At 45.7% G+C, this 11,358-nt stretch overlaps 1 protein-coding gene and 1 pseudogene across 1 annotated transcript in view; both read right to left on the reverse strand.

The window, feature by feature from the left end:
• BCR (BCR activator of RhoGEF and GTPase) overlaps positions 1-11,125 on the reverse strand; it is a 131,045-nt gene extending 119,920 nt beyond the window's left edge. The window contains exon 1 of the mRNA XM_030582936.1: positions 9,031-11,125. Coding sequence (XP_030438796.1) covers positions 9,031-10,546 — 1,516 coding nt within the window. The 5' untranslated portion in view covers positions 10,547-11,125. The remainder of the gene's footprint in view (positions 1-9,030) is intronic.
• On the reverse strand, positions 4,041-4,157 carry LOC115661253 (annotated as a pseudogene).
• Positions 11,126-11,358: the final 233 nt, after the last annotated feature.

Raw genomic sequence — 11,358 nt, forward strand, 5'->3', positions numbered from 1 at the left:
AGCATTAATTTCCTTAGAATGGTGTTTTTTGTAACTATATATGTTCATATTTCTGCACTGTCTACTTGAATAATTTGCAGGACCAAAACAGAAATACCAGATTGGTGGGAGATGGATGTAATGTAGCTCTGAACTAAGAGGCAGTTGGAAGGTTACACACTCACAAACCTCTTTCTTCCCTTGACTTATGCAGAGCATCATGATCTAGTCTGAGTTAGCACATAGGAAGCTAAGACCATCCATGCTGATGGGTCATTATACCTTCCTGAGTGATTGCACCAAATAATATGTAGTTCTTGCCCATGTTAGTCCAAACCATAGCAGATACAGTTCACTCCACGTTATTGGAAATGCATATGGCGCAAACAGACCAGTCATACTCAGTTTTCGCAGTCTCGGGCACATGTTTGAAGCCCAGTGTTCAAGGAACGTATTTTCTTCAGAACAGATTACATGATACTCCTGGCCCATTTTCACAGAGCGTGTGGCTGTCGCTGTCCATACTTGAAAATGATTTGAGGACTGGGTTTTGAAATGTTAAGACCATGTTCTAACAACAACAGCCCTCTTTCACTGCAGGCTCATACAGGACATTCTCATCCAGCTGATTCTCAGGCAGCGAAACTCATAGTATCCTTGTCCTAAAAATGCTGTGCAGCAAATTACTGGTGCCATTATAATTGCTGTCACAATCCACTTCAGATGTAGCTGCATTTCAGTGATAGGTGAGGATTAGAATCCTGTTCTACCGTATTAAGTCTTTTGAGGGTCAAGAGCAGGCATAAGGACCCAAGCCTGTGCAGTTCTTGTGTTCCCAGACACCACACACAGAGATAGTTTATAGAGTCCAAACACAAGGGCTGTTCATTATTAAGATACTTCTGCAATCCACTATCCCATAGATTCTGAATTACAGGATAAAAAAAAATATTTGATCCACACAGTGCTGTGTGTTACAGCTGCTACTTACTTCCCTATAGGCACAGTCCAATCTATAAGCACCTTGGGTCCTTGCCACACTACAATCTGGAGTGACATGCAGAGAAACACTGTTGATTTTGGTATAGCACCATAAGAGGTTTCTTTAAACGATGCAGTAGGGATTAGGATGCTAATAAAAATATAAAATGTGGCCACTGGAATAGTTTTTTTTGTATGCCATGGTAGATATGCTGGTAGCGAATACTGAGATCCCCATCAGAGGGATATCACCAATATGTACCGTTCAAAAATATCAGCGGATATAAACGTGAATGAGCAGCACTGATAAAGCTTATTCAGATAGTATGGCCACACGGAGTCACATCTGACATGTAGCCGTACGACCATGAAGCAATCCAGCCCCAGCTGCCACATTTAGATTGGGTTTCCTCTCAGATAAAAGAGATTCTGATCTTGTTCCATAGCCTAGTTCAGGAGTCGGCAACCTTTCAGAAGTGGTGTATCGAGTCTTCATTTATTCACTCTAATTTAAGGTTTCGTGTGCCAGTAATACATTTTAACATTTTTAGAAGGTCTCTTTCTATAAGTCTATAATATATAACTAAACTATTGTTACATGTAAAGTAAATAAGGTTTTAAAATGTTTAAAGGAGCTTCATTTAAAATTAAAATAAAATGCAGAGCCCCCTGGACTGGTGGCCAGGATCCAGGCAGTATGAATGCCACTGAAAAAAATCAGCTCGCGTGCCGCCTTTGGCATGCAAGCCGTAAGTTCCCTACCCCTGGCCTAGTTAAATAGAGGGTTTGAGTTGCATAAGTTTGAAAGGGGAGGGAAATAAGGGGAGAGAAACTATTATTTTAATAACTAGAACAGATATGCAACCACACTCAAATACTGTGACTAGAGCAACCCCCATCAGCTCTGTATAGATGACAGTTTTAGTGCTTAAAATACACACACTGTAATTCAAAACAAACTTTAGGATGTTACAGATTATAAAAATCATGCCTCAGCATTAACAGAGGCTTTGATGTTCAAGGATTTATTTACAATTTACAATCCCAGCCCTCATCATGTGTAGTTTAAAAATCAGGGCAGAAAAATAATATACCTTACAATTGGTGCGCTAACTAAAAACTGCTTTGTACCTCAAGAATTTGATCGCTGTTTTGGGAGGACTTCTTTCATACATGGCACATACTCAGCCAAGACATTCAGGACTTTAGATATCATGTGCAGTCAAACTCCCTCTCTCTCTGACAATGTTTGTGGTACAGTGGCTGAATCACAATATAGTACCAAAAGCCTGTTTCTTTTCTCATGTGTACCAGTAAGAACAGAAGTAACTCCACTGAAGTCAATGAATTTTCACCACAGTAAGAGTAGAATCAGGCCCTCACTGTTCTTTCATGCTTATCAGGTGGGTGGAGAAAACTAAAAGGAGAAAGTCAAACAAACAATCTGCTGCTCTGGTCTTGGTTTCCCTGGGGAATAAGGTGGCTTCAGGAAAGCTGAGCTTCTGCTCCACAACCTGACAGGTTTTCCTATGGTAATTGAAACAGAGCATTACTCCTCAGATAGCCAAGTCTCACCTCATTAACCTTTATGGACTGACCTCTAAAATTCCTTGAAGGCAAAGTACTGGTCCCTTTTGCCTTGGGCATTGTGACTGATTATCTCCAGTGGGCTGGGAAAAGGGACAGGACTGTTAGGCTTGCAGTGCACCACGGGGCTAGAATCTGAAATCAGAAGCATGTTAGCAGGTCTCGCGCTCCCAAAGACTTCTTTGCTGGCCTATCTTCCAGCTGAGTTTCAGAACTGTAGCTTGGACTATTAGTGATAATTAAAGACCCAACAACACTTCTTGCCAAAACTGAGAGCATTGGTCAGCATCCTGGCCATCTTTCAACTTGGGCCTCCTTAAAAGTTCCTGTCACTTCACTTGAGTAAGGCATCTTTTGCCCCCCCCCCGTCTATGCATCTCCCTAATGGATGTCATCCATGAGCACAGCACGTTCCAAAAGTAAAGCTATTACCTCACCCCACCCCTCAACATTGGCAAATTCTTATTATCTTTGCTTCCTGCCTTATGTCCGTGGGCGTAGTTTAGCTGGCATTGTTCTATAGCTGCCATGACCTATACCCGAGTGGCTGCATTTCTGTGAATGGTAAAGTGCTATCTGCAGGGAGCTGGTAAGTCTGAAAAGCAATCACTTTACATAGTCGCATCATTGAACATCAAATAAATGTTCTACTCCAGTCAAATGGCAGGAGGGAAATGCTAGCAGCACTAGCTTGGGCCATGGCCAAGTGCACAGTGAATGCCCAGCGCTATTCAGCGCAGAGGCAGGGTAGGCAAGTGACCCCATCTCCACCAGGTTTATGATTAGTCATCTCTCTCCTTTCTTCTCCACCAATGGGGAAGCTAGTCCTACTTCTGCTGCTTCTACGTCATACACCATAGAAAAGTCCTCTGCTGTCATGGAGGGGGATGGTGACACCGGCATCCCCACAACAGACACAACTACCATACTGGTTGGTTTGCAGCCTGCTTGTCCTTTGGGTATAGCCAGGCCCAGCTGGAAACAAACCAGAGTCCACAGCGAGTTGGAGAAAAAAAAAAGAGGTTCTTCTGCATCTCCCTGTTCTGAACACTGAGCAGGGCCACAACTGAGGGTCTGCATCCACTTGGGAGAGAAAGAGGGTGCACAGGAAAGAGCAGAGGTCATGCTAAATCACAGTAGCAGGGCCATCAGCAAAGAGCTTCAGCTCTTTCCTCAGAGCTGGTGAGGGAAGAATATGGCGTTCCATTTACTCTAGGAAGAGGGGGTAATATAATAAGTAGCTAGATAATGTCAAGAACAAAATCTCTGGGAAGCACTGAGGGGGCCATTTAGACAGTGTATTGTCCTTAGTGCACCTAGAAAATCTGCTGCCTGGTACTGAAAAGGATTAAAGGGGGGGCTGGGTTAAAACAGAAAAAGGCTTAAAAAATAAAATAGTAAAATGAACTAGAGACAAATGTCAGTGACTAGATCTAAGCCTCATTCTTGACTGAGGAAGCCAGTGACAGACCAAGAGCCAGGAGCTGCAACCAAAAGCCCTAGAGTTAGATGCCACAAACTAAGTGGCAATGCTTTAACCAGCTGCATGTTGTAAAGGTCACTAGGACCTCTTCCATCCCTATCGAGGGGAGTGCTAACTTTCTCTCCTTGAGAGAAGGGGGTGAGATGCACTTTATGGAATTTCCTAGGTTTGAGGTTCCCAAGAGTAGAAGGAAAATGCAACAGATTAATCATAGAATATCAGGGTTGGAAGGGACCTCAGGAGGTCACCTAGTCCAACTCAAAGCAGGAACAATCTCCTAGCCAGATTTTTACCCCAGTTCCCTAAATGTCCCCCCTCAACAACCCTGGGTTTAGCAGGCCAATGCTCAAACCACTGAGCTATCCGTCCCTCTCCAAATCCCACTTAAACTGCTCACAGTAGATGCTGTTTCTAAACAGTGACAAAGGCACAGAATCTGTCTCGCTGTCAGCCACTTTTTACATTGCTGTGGGATCCCAAAGCACTTTCCAAACAAAGCATCCTAAAATCCATGTGAGGTGGCTAAACATCATTAAGAACATAAGAATGGCTGTACTGGGTCAGATCAAAGATCCATCCAGCCCAGTATCCTGTCTGTCAGTGGCCAATGCCAAGTGCCCCAGAGGGACTGAACCAAACAGGTAATGATCAAGTGATCTCTCTCCTGCCATCCATCTCCACCCTCTGACAAACAGAGGCTAGGGACACCATTCCTTACCCATCCTGGCTAACAGCCATTAATTGACTTAACCTTCATGAATTTATTTAGTTCTCTTTTAAACCCTGTTATAGTAATAGCCTTCACAATCTCCTCAGGCAAGGAGTTGCCCAAGTTGACTGTGCACTCAATTTAACGGGGAAACTGAGATATAAACAAGGGCAAGAGACTTGCCTAAGATCACACTGCAGACAAGTGATATACAGTCAGGAAAATAATTTAGGAAACCTAGCTCCTGATCCCCTGTTGTAACCACTAGACAACACTCTCCCTCCACTGTCCTGTATATCGTACTTTGACTTGGCTGTACACTGAAATGGTGTCAATAATGACCTTTAAACCAATACTGCTAATAACCAGGGACTTAGATGCTTGACTATCTAGCTAAGCATTTGTAACTGAAGAATCTAGGTCCCTGACTAGGCAGGCTCTTTACAAAGGTATTCTGTTCCAAAGAGACCTAATATGAGTTTTGAACCAAGCATTCTGTTTGCATGGAACCATTTCAGAGTACTTTTCTCCATCCATAGCCTGATTACATATACTGCTCCAGGAAGAGGCACTCTGCATTTCTGTGCTAGTGGAGATACAAAAATAAGTATTATCAAAACCTGCCCATGAGCTGACCAGGGGTCTACAGACTTACTACCAATGGAGTAAAATGACATACAAATCCTAATCCCAAACTGTGCATTTCATATTGAGCAACACTGGCTCCTGCTATCCTACTGCAGTGCCAGTGACAGAACTCTGAGGAGAGCTCTGTTCAGCTCTCCCAGGTGGACAGAAATCTCCACCAACACAAGGGTGTTCACAGGAAAGAGCTTTGGAGACAAATACTGTCTTTTTAGAGAACATAAACTGCACTTGGGACCCAGGCTACCTACTAACCAGCCTCTAGATGTGGAGTTTCTGTGTCCTCATGCTGAAGAGCAAGTTCATCTCATTCACAAAGCACTGAGCAAGCATCTGTTAGAGACTTCCACATCCTGCTGAGCTGGAAATATAAACACAAGCTACAATTTTGGTGTGATCAGTAGCTAAAAGAGAGTAAGATTATTTTAAAAACTGAACTAACCAAGGTCACAACAAGACCTCTCCTTTTCATAGAAGTTCCTATATTACTTTTTCCCCTTGATTAGGTGCAGGGAGCATCATGGGGTTATTCTGAAACAGCAGATAGAAAAGAAATAAAAAATTCATTAGAAAATATTCCATCATTCTTCATACAAATCATCATGATCAATTTGAGAGCTTTTAAACTATGTTAAGACTTTTCCCCCTCTACTCGCATTACATGAAATAATTATAGATATTGCATAATTCACCCTAGGATGCAAGATGTTTGATGAAAGTTATGAAATTTTACAAACAGTTATTAAAATGCCCACACTCACAGAGCAGTAGCCCCCTACAGCCATTCAGAAAGGAGCTGAGTCCTAGCTACCTGGGTCTGCTATTAGAATTCTAGACACCTCTCATTTCTGGAAATCTAGATTTAAAACTTGGCTTAACTCCCAAGTGAGAAAGTTTAGTGATCTCACTCTAATCCCCATCCACATCATAGAACATACACATGATTTGGCATGACTGGCAGCCTCTGCTCCAGAGGCCTAGGACTGAAACAGCATGTGTCTGCTGGCTAGCATGATGATACACTGGCAGACCCACAGATGAACTTGCATAGCACATGTCTATACCATACCTGGTTCAGTTCAGTGTTTGCATGAATCAAAGTCCTGAAAAAAAAATATTCACCCACAGAATGTAAAGCCAGAAAATGTATGAAATCTGGATGCATGAAGAAGCCAAATACTGCAGAACAAGTCCAACTTGACCCTAATTACCATTAAGGCTGAAGAGAACCTGCTGTGACCTAGACCTACACACAGCTTCAGGGAAGACTGGCAGGACTAGTAGTGGCCGGGCTGAAACAGATGCAGGGAAGGCTGGCTGAAGCAAAGAGCTACTTTCATAACATGTAGAGTGGAGGATGTTCCATATATGGCCTGATAGGGACTATGGCAGGATGCCTCTTACACCTTTGTTTTGTGTTTGTTTTATGAAGACAGGACTCTATCAGTTTGCTTAGGCTCAAAAATACACCTTCCTAAGCATAAGAAAAATACCATTCAGCATGCCTGCAGAATGACTGATAGTGGAAATGAACAGCAGTGAACAAGAAATGTAGTTGTCTTGCAGACATAGAAACCCTTTTTTGTAGCGGAGTGGAAAGTAGCCACTACCTACCAAGTTAAGACAGTCGTAAACAGCCATATGAGCTGTGTTCCTACCAAATTTACTTGTGTTACCCCTAGGCTGGGGAAAGGAGGGAACAAATCATTGGGCTGTAAACTAGGAGTTGGTTTGGGGGATCTCAGATGCCAGCAGGCTCTTTTGTTAAGATAGATAGCCACATAATGTATTTCACTTATCCAGCAGTAATTAAAATAAAATCAGATCACTGCCTCTCCAAAAGGCCAATCTAGCAGGCAGAATCTGCCTTGGAGAACAAGCTTTATCCAGCTTTGTTGTTTTCTCCCCATTGTTCCTTTCTGCAAAATTGCAACAGCTAGGAGGCTCCCCAGTCATCTAAAACGCATCAGTAAACAAAAAGAGCAGAGACAGATGGCTGTAGCTCAGTGTTAGCCAGCATTGGACCCAACCTCCCTCTGCTTCTCATCTACATCCCATAAGAACACACAAGACCAAGAGACAGCACAGAAGTCATGCAACAGACAGTGTATATGTATATATAATCTGATAAGGAAGGGGTCGCTGCAAGGACAGGGTGCCAAGGTTTGGAATTCTCAAGTAGCTTTTCATTTATAGTAAACAGACATTTATACTGAATAGCCTTTCACTAACACAACACTGGAACTCCAATTTCATGGGGGTTGAAACTATATCTGTGAAAGCTTCCAGCCAAATGCTCACCCAAATACATGCCTCCAACAAGCAGCAGGGAGATCTCCTTCCATTTAAATCACTCACTCTGAGAACTAGAGCAACTTGAGACAATGAAAACATCCTTGATGGATCTCCCTCTTTGAACCTCTTCAAAGCTTTGAATCTACCACTACTACAGGAATTCAATCCTGTTTGCAGACATCTGAGTTAAGCCCTTATTAAAATATTGACTTAAAAAGAGAGAGACGGAGATTAAGATTACATACAAACTCAGAGAATGATTGGACTCTGCTAAACCTGTCGCAGAGATTTCTTCACTCCTGAAAAACACTTCACTTCTTTCCCTGTAAACGCTGGAAGGCTCGATGAGTCAAAGGAAGAGGTTAGCTGCTACTGCAGTGCATAATGACAAGGAGTTTAAATGTCTACATAAAATCCAGCATGCCCCTTTGAATCAAACAATATGGTTAACTGTTAATTTCTCCTCATCCAGACCCAAATCTGAACATGGTCACCGTGTTTTCTCATTTCGTCAAATTCAGTCAGATACAGCCCTGAATACCCAAATGTGGGAATGGGTTCAAACACACCCCTCCCTTCTCAAAACAATCCATTTCTGTTTTAGGTCTGGTTAGTTTAGCTTTGGCAGTCTCCCACAGGGCATCATTTAGGGCTTCCTAACATCCCATGAACCTCACTCACTAGAAACACTATAGACATGAGGGAAGGGCTGGATTATCATTCCCTTAGATCAGTAATAATTAAAGGATGATACAGCAGACAGAATGATGTTTGAGGTCCCCAAATACCAATGGGCAGGAAAACAGAAATGAGAGAGCAGCCTTTCTACTGACAAAGCCCTGGGCCCAGAAATCCAATAGGTACTGGAAAAGCCCTGGGATAACAATGCCAGGTTACAGCATCACTGACATGCAGCCACCTGTGGGGTACAGTTCAACCACTACACCGCACAACAGTAGGAGGAAGGGAAATTTTAGCCAAGGACACTAGGACAAACTTCTATCTTTATAAAAAGGGGTCAGAGGAGCTTTACTCAAGGCATTGGTTTATATAAAGTCTTAAATGCACAAAATAAATTGCATGGACCCCAATTTATTACCTCCAGAATGATGCAGAACTGTCAGCCTTCCTGGGAACAAAATCTTTGGTTCCAAGAAGTCTAAGTACCCCAAGCTTGAGTTTTACCCTATGAGACCATCCCCAGATCAGGGCAGCTTTGACTTATAGCCATGGTTCTCTTTTGAGACAGTTACCTCCCTTTGAGTGGTTGACCCAAAGAACCCTTCCCTCCCCATATGTGGACACGAACATGTGAATTAACCAACCCTCTGTTTAAACAAGATGTGCACACCTGCATCTCCATGGAAACAGCTGTCATGAGGACCTCTCCCAGATGGCATATCTCCATCATTTGGCCAGATCTGTCCTGTTCTCCGTACTCCCACAATAGTGGCTTCAGACACGATGACTGGCTGTTGCCTGTGCCGCTTTTGAGACTGGGGGGTTGGTGGGCTGCTGCTGTCAAAGGACTGTTGAGAATTTTGGGATGGAGAACGGCTTTTCTCCCGATACATGCGGTAAGTGGTGGGGCTGGGGGAAACATGACTAGATTGCCCTGAAGAGAAATCTTCCTCACTGGATGTGAGGTTCTCATTAGAGCTACAATCTGGGGTATACCCTCCCCCAATGTCCTCAAAACTCCTTGGGGAATAAGACCTCCTGGGCCAGGTAAGATGCTTTTCCTGATCAGAGGCACTCTGATTCCGCAGTATAGGTCCTTTGCTTTCTCCTTCCCCCATCATCCCACCCACATAGATGCTTTGGTAGGGCTGAAAGTCCATTGGTTGCCAAGGTGGTCGATTGCCTCCATTGACATTTATTAGGTTGTCTTTCAGAAACCTGGGGTTCAGTTCAGCATCCTCATATTCTCCATCATAGCCAAAGCTGCTCTCAGAAGATCTTCCCCGGTGGGCTGGCCTCTGGAACTCATTAAAGCTGGGCACCACATTAGGAGGGAGGGAGTGCAAGGATTTTTTGCGTTCCATCTGCATGGCTTGGCTACCAAGGGAGCTTATTTTATCAGAAACATCTTTATCATTGACCTTCACTAAACCCTTCTCATGGTGGTACTCCATGTTCACATAGAAGGGCTTCTCAGCAGCATCCTTGCTATCACCAGGAGAATGTGAATTAACCTTTTTAACCCTCTCAAAGTTGGACCTTAGTGCTGCCACACTGGTGGCATTCCCTTTGTCCTTAGGGAAAGGCTCAAAGGACCCCTCTTTCTCAGTGGAGCCTGCCAGCCTGCGGGTGGAAGAGGGCCTGTGTTTTGAAGGGGATCCATCCATATCAGAGCGATTCTCCGTATCTTCCGTCACTCTCTTCAGTTTCTCTTCACTGTAGTATTTACACCTGTCTTGCTCCCCTTCCCCATGGTGGGAGCTCTCCAAGGGCAACAGATCCGACCCATCACTCTGGGTAGACAGCTTCCTCAGAGAAGGTATCCTTGGCTTGAACTTCTCCTCTCCTTGGTATGGTTTGTTTTTTTCTGGATCCCCTTGCTCGGTGGTTTGGTGATGATGTGGGTCTTGGTCTTGCTGCTCTGCATCCCCTTCAGGCAACTGGGAAATCCTCTTGAACCCCCATCTCTGTCGGTCATAGCTCTTCTTCTCCTTTGCCAAGAGAGTCTGCAAGTAAATCATACGGAACCTCTCCTTGTTGACCTCCATCTCCAGCCTCCGGATAGAGGCTTTGCACATCTCCAGTTCCTGCTCGATATCTCCCACAGATTTCAGCTCCATCTTGGGAGGCTCGGAGTCTGCAAACTGGGCTTTCCAAGCCTCCACAAACCCCACTGGGTCCACCATTTTGCATCCGGGGAAAGATCCCGGTGGGGAGCAGGAGGTGGAGAGAATACGCCAGCTGAATTTCACACAGAGCTACGGCGCGGCCAGAGGCGGGTTAACTCACGGAATGGATCTTTTCCCCAGTCCACGCACGAAGAAAAACAGGGAGGTAAAGCCAGTTGGTCCTGTGTCCGAGAACGTCCCCTCTCCTCTCCTCCTGCTTCCGACCCCCTTTCCCCGCGCACCCCCTACTTCACCCCCCGCATGCCCGAGGACAACAATGCTCCCGAGGCAGCAAACCGGGCGCCTCCAAGGCAGCTTGGACAAAGGAGCCGAGGTGGGCGGGAGGGAGGGAAGGTGAGTCTCACCCACCCCCTGCGGCCCCGGGCGGGGGGCCGAGGACCTGGTGCAGCTGCGCTCAGCGGCAGGGCTGGGATGTGCGGGGCAACGCAGAGCCCCACCGCTCGCTCGCTCGCCGGCTCCCTCCTCCCGGGCTATTGTGCTGCACTCCCAGGCCCCGCCGGGCACGGGCGGCAGGGCTGCGGCTTGTCCCTCGCCAGCTCCGTCGCTATCCCATGGTCCCGGCGAGCCCGGAGCCCCGGCGAGTAGCCTCCCGGCGCCGCCGCCGCCGCAGCAGTCCCCGGCTGCCCATCGCGCCAGCCCAGGCTCTGGCGGCGGCTCCGCGAACCGCACTCGCAGCCGTTGCAGGAAGGGGAGGGGACGCTGCGATTGACAAGCCAAGCGGGCCTCTTAAAGGGGAAGCGCTGCTTGACTTTGGGGGGAGGCTCCTCTCTGCCAGGGTCAGTCCCTGCAGGAGCGGGGCGGGCTCCCAG

Source organism: Gopherus evgoodei, chromosome 13, assembly GCF_007399415.2.
Source record: "Gopherus evgoodei ecotype Sinaloan lineage chromosome 13, rGopEvg1_v1.p, whole genome shotgun sequence".
Lineage (NCBI taxonomy): Eukaryota > Metazoa > Chordata > Testudines > Testudinidae > Gopherus > Gopherus evgoodei.